The following is a 13,133-nucleotide window of genomic DNA, read 5'->3' on the forward strand; positions in this document are numbered from 1 at the left end:
GCAGAGCAAAACAAGGAATTAATTCATGACTTTCCTTGGGCAGGCAGGTGTTAAGCCATCCCCAGGACAGGAATGCTCCATGATGCATAACACTGACTTGGAAAGACAAACACCATCACTCTGAAAGTGCCCCCCTTCCTTCTTCTTCTCCAGCTTTTTATTGCTGACTGTGATGCCATATGGTCTGGAATATCCCCGTAGTCAACTGGGGTCAGCTGTCCCAGCTGTGTCCCCTCCCAACTCCTTGTACACCCCCAGACTCCTTGCTGGTGGGGTGGAGTGAGGAGCAGAAAAGGCCTTGACTTTATGTAAGCAGTGCTCAGCAGTAACTAAAACATCCCTCTGTTATCAACACTGTTTCCAGCACAAATCCAAAACACAGCCCCACACAAGCTACTGAGAAGAAGGTTAACTCTATCCCAACCAAAACCAGCGCAGTCCAGCCATCAGTGTCTGTGGGATTCTGGAGCTGGGGCATGCAGCTCCTGTGCAGTTGGTCTGCCAGACGAATTCCCATGGCTCTCCAGCTACATCCGCTGCTTACCTTATTAAGAACATCTGGACAAAGTGATTTATAAACTCTCTCCCTTGATAGCACTGGTTGTATTTTATGTCTCAGCAATTTTCTGTATTGCTGAACTATTACTCATGAGCAGATTTTGTGGTAAAGCCTTTCACAGACTTTAGCCCTATTGAATGTGTGGCTGTGTCCTCACCTTTCCTTCTTTTTACCCACTCCCTCTTTCAGTTTTATGCTGGCTCTCTTGGCCTCATGTTCTGGGGACATGCCTTGATTTGTGAGCTTGTGACTTATCACTGTTAGCTCTTATAAGCCCTGCTTTGTACCTTGAAGATCAGGCTGGTTTGGTGCATGAAACAGCACTGATGACTTGGTGTTTGCCTCTTGTTCCTCAGAGCTAATGTGTTATCTGGGAGGTAAGGACAGAAAACTTGATTTGCTCAATGGCCTCAGAAGGGTTTTGCCACCCCTATAGCCATGCTCAAGAAAATTTTTTTGGATTTCTGTCGTAAGTTGTGGCTTCATATTTTATCATTCAAGTGGTTTCTTTACTGACATCCCATTCGTTTTTCTTACAGGCTCCACATCTGTTTGTTACAAGCCTACCAGCCCCGTCCAGGTACTGGAAGACACTGGCTTTCTTTACCAGGATCACCAGTTGTTTGCTGGCAGGCATGACGTTTCTCCGCTAACAGCTGAAGTGATCAGTGCCAAAGAAAAAGCTGGTAAGTGCGTGGCCACACTTCTGTATGAACCTACTGCATTTAATTCCCAAAGCATAAATTGAGCAGTTTAGACCATTTACAAATAACGTTTATGGAGTTGAAGGCCAGCTTCTAATCCTTGGTAGAGTCAAAGAGGAGTTACCTTTGACTAGAGTGTTATGACCCATCATAACTTGTCACCTGTGCTTGTGGAGGTGCAGCATTTCCGCTGGTCCTTCAGGGCATAGCTGCTCTTCACTGCACAGCTGGACCAATGTCCACGGCTCTTTTGCTGATGGAGCAGGACCGCAGGCACCCTGTTGAAAGCTCACTGTAGTCGATCCCTTTGGACCTCAGTTAGAGGCAATTAAAGTCCATCTCCCAGGATGCTGACATGACTAACACAGGAGGGGAAATCCTGATGTATTATAAAGAGCTGCCTTGAGTGCGTGATGTTGGCTTTATCCACTTTCCTCAGGCTTGTCTCAGGCATTGCCTAACAACCTAGACTGTAAGCTTTCTGGTATGTTAGGGAGACATTATTGCCTTTCTGCAAAAGTGTCCAGTGTGGTGAGGCTGCTGTGTGCTGTCATAACATGAATAAAGCAGTAAGAGTTTGCTGTAACTGCAGGGATACATAAAGCAAATGGATACTTGGCTGTTGAGCACAGAGGTTGATGGAGATGTGTGTGTCTGTGTATCTTCCTGGCTCAAACGCCATTCCAAGGAGCTGACAGACCCTCTGAAAGCTGGTGACTGGGCTGCAACCCCAGTGAGTCAGGCTGGCAGGCAGATAATGTTGTTTCAGGGAAAACAGGAGAGGTGTATCTTGTAGGACAGGCATGTAATGAAGCAGTCTGGGAATCTTCTCTCCTTCTTGAGCCCCACAATCATCTTTAAGGCTTTGCCACAGAATTGTTAGTGGCAATGACCTATTCTCGTTGTTACAAGTCAAAGGCTTTTCTTTCCCTCTGGCCTCTGGGTTGCATGTAGTTTATCCCACAGCATGTGCAGTAACTGGTGAACCTCAGGGAAATATACCTGACCTCAAGAGAAAATTTGTTTTTTAACTACTTTCAAATGCCAAAACCCAAATGTAAGTCCTTCTGATGAACTCCTGTGAGGATTGGAAACAGCAGGAGAGAGAAAGTTACCAAGAATGATCTCAAAAAACTGAACTGGAAACACCACCTCCTCGTGCCTAGGGCCATTGGAGGACTCTGGAGCTGAGTTTATTCTCACTTTTGTCTGAACTGGAGTCTTTCAGGAACATCCCTCTGGGCTCAGACATTGCTCGGGCAGATACCTTACGGCACTTTTGAGATGGGAGTGGAAGGAGGGCTCCAGGAGGGAGGGATTTCAAACCTCTCAGCCATGCCTATGTCATAGAATCATAGGATATGCTGAGTTGGAAAAGACCCGTCAGGATCATCGAGTCCAACTCCTGGCCCTACACAGGACACCCCAAGAATCACACCATGTGCATGAGAGTATTGTCCAAATGGTTCTAGATGCTTAGCTCTAGGCAAGCTCCACTGTGTTTGTAGTGCAAAGATGGTGCCATTGGCTCTGAATTACTTCAGTAGCTTGTGTTAGGGTTGTGCAGCTGCTCTTTTGAAAATGCTGGTGTTACATCTACGACCATAACGTCTTCCTTGTGCTGACCCAGCAAAATTACAACAGTTAGTATTGACTCCCTTAGAAACAGCATTATCAGCCAGAAGGGAAATGGCAGTTTTAGAGGAATATGCCAAAGCACAGATTATTCTTTTTTTAGACTGCTAGGACCCTTTTATTTTCCGTGCCATTTCACAGTTTTTCTGTGACACATTTTACGGTTTATTTTATTATGGCATGCAGTACACGTATGGCTTTGGTCATCAAAAATACAGCATCTTGTTTAGTATTGGCATACAGGCTGCCTCTCTAAGCTATGCAAGGCATCTCCAGGTATCTCCTGTTCCACTGGAACAGGCTTCCAAGAGAGGCAGTCGATGCCCCAAGCCTGTCAGAGTTTAAAGAGAGATTTGGAAAATGCCGTTAATAAAATGCTTTAACTTTTGGTCAGCCTTGAATTGTCAGGCAGTGGGACGAGATGATCATTGTAGGTCACTTCCAATTGAACTGTCTTATCCTATGCTGTCCTGTCCTATCCTATCATGTGTATTTTAGAAAATACCAAATTTCCCTATGACATGGCCTGTCCCTTGTTGACTTGGGAGTTCAGAGCTCTGGATATGGGATGCATGGAGTATTATTGAAGGGAGGGCCAAGGAGGGGACTGGAATATATTTTTAGGGTTCACTGCAAACAGAATTAGGGTCTAGGACTGGGGGGATGAGCAGGGAGGAGGGCCCTGCCTCCTTTGGTGGCTTCCAGCCATGCCCCCTCTGCTGTCAGGGCACTGGCCTTGAAGTGCATCTGGGACGGAGTCACAGCCATGGGAGGCAGCAGGTAAGACAGAGTGGGGGTATTGGACTCCTGGGCAGCAGAGCTAATGGCAACCTCTCTCTCCCTGCCCAGCTGAGGAGACCCTCTGCACCCTGCGTCCACCCAGCTTCCGCCGGGTCCCAGAGACGGAGATGCGAGGGGCAGAGGAGGTGGCAGCCGGCACCGTCCTGCAGCGCCTGATCCAGGAGCGGCTGAGGTATGGCAACCCCAGCGAGAACATGAACCTGCTGGCCATACAGCACCAGGCGACGGGCAGCGCCGGCCCCTCCAACAGCACTGCCAGCACTCTCTCCTCCGCAGAAAACCTTGCTCCCGAAGACCTGCCAATGGTCCAGCCATCAGGGCGGCAGGAACCACAGGGGCAGGAGCACCAGGGGGACGGTGCTGCAATGGAGAAGCAGCCCCGGGTCCCACAGCCTCCGCACAGCACCGAGGAGCTCCCCACTTATGAGGAAGCCAAGGCTCAGTCTCAATTTTTCCGTGGCCAGCCCCCGCAGCCGGCCACCACTGCCACCTCAGGTTTTTATGGCTCCTCCAGCCAGAAGTCCAGGACGGAGGGGAGGCCGACAGTGAACCGGGCCAACAGTGGGCAGGCTCATAAGGATGAGGCACTGAAGGAGCTGAAGCAGGGCCACGTCCGCTCGCTGAGCGAAAGGATCATGCAGCTCTCACTGGAGAGGAATGGGGCTAAGCAGCACCCTCCAGCCCCGGGAGGCGGGAAGGGCTTCAAGGCAGCCCCACCACCTGGCAAGGGCACAGACCCACGTGGCCCACCGCCCGAGTACCCCTACAAAGCCAAGGCAGCAGCTCCGGGCAGCAAGGCACAGGAGCACGGGCTCTTCTATGGCGAGCAGCCGACACAGGACGTCCTCAAGGCCGCCTATGCCAACCCCCAGCCTGCCCGGGCAGAGCTGGCCCTGGTCCGCTACCAGCCTCCCCCAGAGTATGGGGTCAGCAGGTAATGCCCATCGTGGGGGGGTCTGCAGGGGAAACTGGTCCTGCCCTTGCTGGAGGAGCCAGCATGTGTGGGTCTTGGGCTTTGTGTAAACAAAGCCATGGTGGAGACCATGTGGTGTGGACATCACACCCTGTGGTGGGGACATAACATCCCATGGCCGGGCTGGCAGGGCTGGCTGGTGGAGGCACCTACATCTCCCAGATGGCTCTATAAAGCTTATATGCCACTTCTGCCCTACTTAAATCTTCCCACAGAGCTCACGTGGGGCTTTCACACTACTGGGCCCCTCATGCCAGGCCTCCCCGTGAGCACGGGTTTATTCCAAGCGCATTAAAAATAATCCAGAGCGTTTGCTGGCTGTGCGCTGATCCCTGCAAGCAATGCAGGTCCTGCCTTCAGAGGCGAGCCCTTGCATTAAGGGCTCCTTTGCCTTGCAGTACCTGAATGCAAGTGTTTCTCTGTCTCATCGCTGTGTCTTTGACCTCCTGGACAGTTACTTTGCTGGATTTGGAAAGCTGGAGTTGTTTGGTGTGAATGTGAGTAGTTTTCATGTTGCAAGCTGCCTCATTGGATCTTTCTGACCCCAGAATCTCCAAAGATTTTGTTGGCATCACCTTAAGTTGCACACAGTAAATTTACCGCAGCACAGGCACATAGAAAAAGTGGTGCAGCTGACTTGGCTCTTCCTTTCCAAAATGTAAGGCATGAAATGCAGGAGGGAATGCTCTGCCTTTCCATGTTTGCAGAAGTGACAGCCTTTGTGTCAAGACAGAGAGGAACTCAGAGCATGGCTTTGGTGACTGTTGCAAGGTGGCTGTAACAAGTGGAGTGCCTGCACTGAGCATCACTGGTCTTCCTTCAGCTACACATGTGTTTTGATTCCCAAATCAAACATGTGCAGAGTTTATGCAATTTTTTAAGAGCAAGACAGTACTTTTAAGACCTCAGCAAAAATTCTGTTTATGCAAAGAAAGAGCTATACAAATGTGAGGGCAACAGGGGCCGTACTTTCCTGCAGCCATTTGCGGTACCAACAAACATCTCCACCACCGTGCAGATTCATCCCTGCTGCAAATGAACTTATTTGGGTATTTTTATCACTCTTAGAAAATGCTGTGGTTCAATACTCACAGAGTCTGTTCTACTGAGTCCATATAAGTGAGCAGACCCAGGTGCTACATACACTGCTTCAGCTAACTTGGAACAGCTGTGATGTCAAGTGGGAAACCCTTTGTGGCCACTTCCAGAGCCTTTCCCCGGTGCCTGATCAGCAACGTTAATGCTGAGAAAACCTTTAATTTCAGTGCTGTCTTCCATGCCAGTCCTCAGCCTTTGCCAAGGTGCTGCAGGATCACCCCAGCAGCTATGGGGAGTAACTCACTAGCTCATGATGGTTGTCACTGCTCATTCTTGATAAGCCAGCACAGTTTAACTCCCAAATCACACTGCAGAGAGGATGCCTGCTACCCCTGTGTGCTGTTTTCTTTGCATGATGGTGGAGAAATATCCCTCCAGTCAGGTGCAGAGGCACCAGCGGGGATATGCTATGCAGCAGGGATATGCTGTGCAGCAGAGGACTGGCAGCATGGCAGAGGGGAGCTGCTGAGTTTTGCAGACTTATTAAAACAATCTTTAGTGGTATCTTTTTTGCAACTCAGCAAAGGCCTTAATACCTCTCGTTCTGCATTTATTCCTGCTGACTACTCCAGCATGCTTTTACAGATGTAGGTTAGGAGGTTGGCATGGTGGGGGTTGTTTCATCAAAGTTAGGTTTGTTCTAAGGTGTATGGTCTCTTACATGCTTTCTTTAAGGCAGTTTGGGTCCTAATGTGCAGGTGGGTATTTTTGGGTCCTTCTTGGCTCCTTTCACATGGTGCCTGGATTTTTGGGGGATGTTTCCTGCATATGTGTTCCTGCTGGCTGCCCGTGAGGCACGAGCAGAACAGTTGCTCATTTACAGACTGTATCTTGAGGCCTTGCTTTGCACAATGTTAGTGACTGGGGGGAAATCTGGCTGTGGAGATATCAGACAGCAAGCCTCTGGGTCTCAGCAAAGTGGTGGTCTTCATCCTCATCTCAGGCTTCTTTCTGTATTTTTTGACACAGGGATGTCAACCTTCCCTGTTGCTTGCGTGCGCTGAAATATTCGTTGCTGACATTACCTGGACTTGTTTGCAATCAGTATGAACTGTTTTGGTTTCTTCTGTGCTTATCCCAGCTCATAATTGGCCCGATGGTCAGCAGGATTCCTGCTGTGGTCCTGTTACCCAGGAAGATTTGGCTGACATAAGCTTTTAGGAAGCAATTGTAATCCCTGTTTGCCATTCATCACTTGTCATTTCTCCATCTGCAGCAGCTGTGCTCCAGTGCATCCCTGTGTGCATGTCAGGCTCCATCACAGGATGGGCTTGCCCAGGTCTGGGATGGTTAAAATGTAATTTCACAAAGTGATCTCTGCTCCAAATATTCCTCTTTGGAGAGGATAAAGACAGGTTAACCTTGGGACATCCAGGGAAATCAGTCTCTACTAGATGACTTGCTGGGTGGCAGCCCCTGAGCGCTTGCTGGAGAAGGGATGGGGGTTGTGTTATAATGCTGGGTTGCTCCCTAACACAGACCTTCCTGTGGCTCTGCCCTTGCTCACTGCTTCCTCCATTACCTGTGCTCTGGAGAGGCTCCCTGCCAGCCACCTGGCTGGGATGGAAAACCTTGATAGAAAATGTCGAGGTAGGGGACTACGTGGTTTCATAAGGTTAACTGAAGGGGTGGGGGTTGTTTTTTCCTTATAGGGCAAGTGAGGTGTGAAATTCCAGCTTTCAGCTCATCAAGGGGGCCTGGGAAAGAAGCTAATGGAAACAGCTTTGCCCATGGTCAGGTGGGAATCTCATGTATCCCAGTATCTCCATTCCTCTGTCTTGATCATATCAGTTCCGCAGCCCATCCTTTCTGACATCTTCTGGACAGGGACCATGCGAAAGGCTTCTGCCTTCCAGAAAAGAGAGGAGAGAAGCATAGAGCTGCATTGATCCAGAAGAAGCACTCACAGATACCAGGGATGGAAAAGACCTATAGGGTCCCCCCGAGTCCTTCTTTGACAAAGGAAATGTGGCTGGAAATGGGCAAACACTGGCAGGGAACTGTCGAAGGAGATGGGATAACCGTAGGTGCTGCTTAATTTCCTTTTTTGGCTTGGCTTTGTTTTTTTTGCTGTGACTGGTTTTAAAGGAAACATTGCCTTTATAATCATCAGGATGAAATCTTGAAATTTATTCTAAAGGGTGTTTTCCTGAAGAACTCCCAAAGTCATATGATGCTCCAGTAATCTCAGCATTTATATAAATTAGATTTAGTGACTTCTGCTTTATGGACATCACAATTGCAGAGCAGAACTTTAACCTTGAAGCTCAAAAGACAAAATAGCCAGAAGGCAAATAAAAATGAACCAATATTTTTTCTTTTAAAATACCAATATTTTTAGGCCAGTTACTTGATGCCTGGGGCCTTGACTCACAATTTCTGAATGCTTTAAGTTGGCCAAGTGTAATAATCTTTACAAACCCTTTCCTTTCCTAGATGTGCAGCTATTCCTTAATAGTGTCTTTGCTATCTTTCCTTAGGTGCATGTTCAGGAAGTTACAGCTTGTTAGGTAAATGGGCTTGGAACTAATCTAAGTTAGTCTTTTGCACAATGCCGTGAATTAATTCCAGTTTGTGAAACATTCAGTCCTGGTGATTATAACACTCTCCGTCTGGAGAATTCATCACGGCCTTTATAGACTTGTTCCACTAGCTAATTGCCATCTCTGGCATAGATCTGCATCTTAGTTTCAGTCTGTATTTTCTAGTTACCAGGGATTTTGCAATATCTTTGTCAGATACAGCAAGGAGCCCTGTGTTATCAGTCCTTTAATACATTTAACAGATGGAGCCTGGAGTCCTGTACTTATTTCACCGTTGTCAAAACCCCTTTTTTCATTGTGGAAAGCCAACCTGAACACTGTTTCAGTACCAGCTGGACCAGAGGCTAATCAGATGTAATAACACCTCTGCGATGCGACTCAATGTTCCTTGTTTGTGTAGCTCATTAACACTTGCTGTTGGCACCCCAGGATCTCCCCATATAGCTTGTTATCCGGTCAGGCATGTGAGGGTTGTCACAGCCCAGGATAGTATTTCCCACCCTTTTACTGTAGCTTGCTGTATTTTTTCCTGGGTGGATGAACTTAGACCTGCTTAAGTCCATATTGTTTCTCTGTGTCCTGCTTAAGCAGTGATCCAGATCACTTGGTGCAATGAATCCTCTTCATTGGTCCCAGTGGTCCTGATGTCTTTTATCCTGAATGATTTCTTTCTCTGCACTAATTAATAAAAAGCGTGTATAATGCAAATGAAGCCTTGGGCTGGAAATACCACTGCTTACTGAGGGGGCTTCATTTGTGGCTACATGCAGAAGACAATCATGGAGGCAGCTTTTAATTCTGATTTAATCCATGCATTTTAAAAGACACCATGCAGAATCAATGAAAAGAATAAATCTGTGCTGTTTTTAAATACATCCCATTTCTTTATGTGCCTCATAAAATTCCACCCTGCCAGGATGTAGAAGCCTATATTTAACTGCTGGAATAGTCTGCGGCTTCTCTGGTTATTTGTGTTTAGCCCCCCCCCACATACTCCTGCTGTTTTCAGACAACCTGTTGATATTTACTAATTCAACCACATGTCTGTGGCTGCTGGCAGGACTACAAGGAGCTCCCTTTCTTCCCCTGAGACACCCCAGGCAGGCGGGTGAGCTGGCAGCGTGGCCGAGCCGAGGGATGTCACACCCAAGCTGACTTGTGCTGGCGTTTCTCTGCGAGGATAGCCCAAACACCAGCGTGGGTTGGAGGCTGCACTTCCAGCTGACATGGATGCTGGCAGCCCTGCAGAAGAGCTTTGTTTTGTGTCCTCTCCTGTTCTAATATGCCTTACATTAAAATAAAGGAAAAAGAAATGAAGCTATTCCCACGGCCTGGGTGATGTCCATGTCATTCCTCCTTATCCTTCTCTGTTATTATCCCAGTTGTTTCCTCTAGTTGTGCAGAACTTTTCTTTTGCTGAAAATCAGCTGGGTTTAGAAAGAGAATCTGTTCTGGATGTGAATCTCTGTGAGGAAATACAGTATCCTGTTCCTCTCTTAACTATGGAGGATGTGTTTAATACAGCATGTCTTTTCAGATGATCATTTTGCCCTGCAAATCTTTATGTAATTGCCCCAAAGAAGCCGGGCCAAATCTTTCCAGCACTAACAAATGTCACTAACAAAACAGTTAATTCAGAAGATGTGAATCCAAGTCTGCAAAATGGTTTGTGAAATAAACCTTTGCGTTTACAAGGTGCTGCAACTATTGCTGGTTCCATAAGCCAGAGAATATACCATGAGGGCCATGTCTGAGCTATGGTAAATGTTATCCCATTTTGAGTTTTGGCAACATTTAATGATGGGTTTGTAATTGTGTTTCCTTGCGCCATGACCATCAGACTGGGCTTAGTGACTTTCCCAGGATCCTGTCTTTTTCCTGCATGGTGATAACAGTTTCCTCTGTTATTCTCAGTGAGAAAGAATAGCATTTGAAGTCTGCTTCATGACTGCAAAAGTCATAGTGAAGTCAGGCAGACACCTGAGTCTGAGGTTAGTATACAGACTGAATGCTCCCAGTCAATGGGCAGGAATAAGCACCTTTCACACACTTTTTTACTTGCATTGTAAGGTAAAAGCCTAAGGCAGTTTCTGAAAACTGCACCCCAGAAACGCCTCTTTCTTTTCGCTGACTCAGCCAGAGCATCCCCAGTAGATGCATGTTAGGAGATAAAGTTCCTTGGGAGAGTCTTTGAGAGATGAAATAGGCCAGTCTGCCCTAGAGGCAAAGGAAGGCAGAGCATTCAGAGAAAGATGAGCTAAATAGGTTAGAGGAGGGCATTTTAATTATGAATGTAAATGCCATGGTATGTTGGAAACAAAGTCCTTTCTCCACTGACCCCTCTCCCTCCCTCCATAGAGGAGAGCTTCACTGTACCTGTAGCAGGGCAGAGGTGGATTTCCTTTCCAGAATATTCACAGGCAATTTCATTTTATTCCTTATACTGCCTGGCTTTATTGAACAGCAGCTCTTCTGTATTCCTGACCATCAGCAGCAAGTGGACTTTATAATTACTTTTCATTTTGGGGTTTCTTATTCCTACATACAGCTACAAATTCCCCCCAAATTCTTCTATGTTGGTCGTTCTTGCTCCCGGGTTTTCCAGTATAAGAGCTGTATTAAGACCATACCTAAATTTGGGGTCTTGGGTGGCCTCAAAATCTGAGGAATTTCTTATGAAGGTGAGGTCCATGGTGAAGTATTTTGCTGAAGATGCTGTATTGCAAGCTATAGGTAGCAGGCTGTTATATATATATTGCAAGCTATACGTTCCTGAAAGGAGAGAGAGCCTGGTGACCTCAGCACAGTAGCCCTTGAAAGCCTCACTGCCTGCTTGTGCTCCCTTTTCAAAAAGCTGGTTTCCTTATTTTTTTTCTTCTTTACATTGCATTGCAGAAGCGTTCAGGGGCCCTACTATAATAATGTCAACAAAAAAAATGTTTTTAATAGAAATGTAGCTGAGGTGTTGCAGAGATATCCAAAACTCATAATGTTCCACAGTTTCATGCTTTTAAGAAGGATGAGTTTTGATGAGAATGTGTTTGGCTGAAAGATTCTAACGTGCTGTAATGCCGAATAAGATCAGCATTTAAAATACAGTGGAAGCATTTTGAGAATGTCATTCTTTACTAAGCCCGAAGGAGCTCAGGATAATCCTCATTGCTACTTTTCTTTGGAGCTTTACGTGAGAAGTTGGATGGGAACTAAGCTGATGTTACAACACTCCTATTTTTACAAATGTTGATTTGTTAATGTGAATTGCTGTATTGATTTTATTGCATATATACTCAGAGATTTTGCAGTTGGTTAAGTCAGAACTAAATTGAGACAGATTAAACAAGTAAAAGGAAAGTAAGTGTCGCGACGGAAAGCTCTAGACACCTCAATGTGAGAATCCAGGAACTTCGTTTATTGTAGATTGACAACAGCTTAATATACACTCTATAATAGGCTCATGAATATTACAGAAATTAGGCTCATTATTGGTGCTCAGTTAGGTGGTGATATCATCTTAACTGTCTTTCATTGTTTACACAGGTGGCTCGTTAAGTGTCTCTGTTTTGGTAATGCCTAGCTCCTGTTTTTCAGCCCAATTTAGAATACCCAAGGACGCTGCTGCTTTCTCACGGCCCTGCTATCTCACACTTTCTCATGGGCCTAGTCAGACTGCGTCTTATACTTTAGCAGCTCATCCATAGCCTTAGCCATGTTCATATGTCCTCGCATTTCTAACCAATCTTCTACAATTTCCCCCGTTTTTATTTTGTGCCAACAATGCTTTCTTTGTCGTAGTATTTACACGTCTAGTAATACAAGAAAAGGCAACACGAGCTATTACTAAGATTACAATAACTGTCAATATCTATCGTAGGCCTTCCTTAATATAAGTTAGAGTCCATTCAGAATAAGGAATCACTATGGTTCAACAGAATCACGTTACACATCTCTAAAATCTTGACACCGGCAGAAAGTATTTTTAAGTTTACACATTCACACATTCATGTAGCTTTTTTCTTTCACACAACATTCAGGTGGCCACCTCAGACACGCTCCTCAATCACACACACATTTTCAAGTGGTCATTGGCTGTGCACTTCTTGTCAGTTTCATAATTCAAAGGAAATCTATGGCATAGCTGCCATCAGCAATCTGCAAATCCTGCATAACTCTCCATGTAAAAGACAAATGCAGCAAGAAAGAACAGAATATTATCTTGGAAATCTTCAACCCTTCTTATAGAGCAATGCTATTTTATCATAAAGGCAATAAAGCTACTTTTGCAGGGGGCAAGACTATATCCCCTTCTGTCTCATCGTTCCGTCTCCAAATCTTCTACCTGCACCCTGCCCCTGGGGGAAACAGCCAAATTTCATGTAAGAGAAGCAAAATGGCAAACTATAGGAAATTCTTAACAACCTTCTGCAATATGCAAAAGCTAAGCACGGATGTCGCGTTATTTCTAATCTTACTTCAAAGGATTTTTCGTCAGTCTCCCCTTCTGTTTTTGAAGAAAACATTTGAGAATGCCATGAGCACACTGCATGCTTAACACCTATTGCTGTAAAAACAATGCAATCTTATTTGATTTATAAGTTGGGATATTGTTAATTTTAAGTTGTTTTTTCTCTTTTCCCTTTTTTCCGTGTTTTACCGTCTTTGCCTCCCCCCACGCTCCTCATTGCCGAAGGACGAAGGAGGGGAAGGAGGGGCTGGGCTCACCCAGAGAGATCAGCAGAAGGAACTTAATCACAGGGTCTGCTTAAGAAAAGACAAAAACATAGGAGAGGGAGAGAACAGCTGCAAACAGGCACGTTTCAGAG

General features: G+C 46.1%; 1 protein-coding gene across 1 annotated transcript in view; it reads left to right on the plus strand.

Annotated features, from left to right (window-relative positions):
• AMOTL1 (angiomotin like 1) overlaps nt 1-13,133 on the plus strand; it is a 59,137-nt gene that overhangs the window by 10,784 nt on the left and 35,220 nt on the right. The window contains exons 2-3 of the mRNA XM_064645101.1: nt 1,099-1,245; nt 3,748-4,633. Coding sequence (XP_064501171.1) covers nt 1,099-1,245; nt 3,748-4,633 — 1,033 coding nt within the window. The remainder of the gene's footprint in view (nt 1-1,098; nt 1,246-3,747; nt 4,634-13,133) is intronic.

The sequence above is a fragment of the Pseudopipra pipra genome, chromosome 2 (assembly GCF_036250125.1).
Source record: "Pseudopipra pipra isolate bDixPip1 chromosome 2, bDixPip1.hap1, whole genome shotgun sequence".
NCBI classification, from domain to species: Eukaryota; Metazoa; Chordata; class Aves; order Passeriformes; family Pipridae; genus Pseudopipra; species Pseudopipra pipra.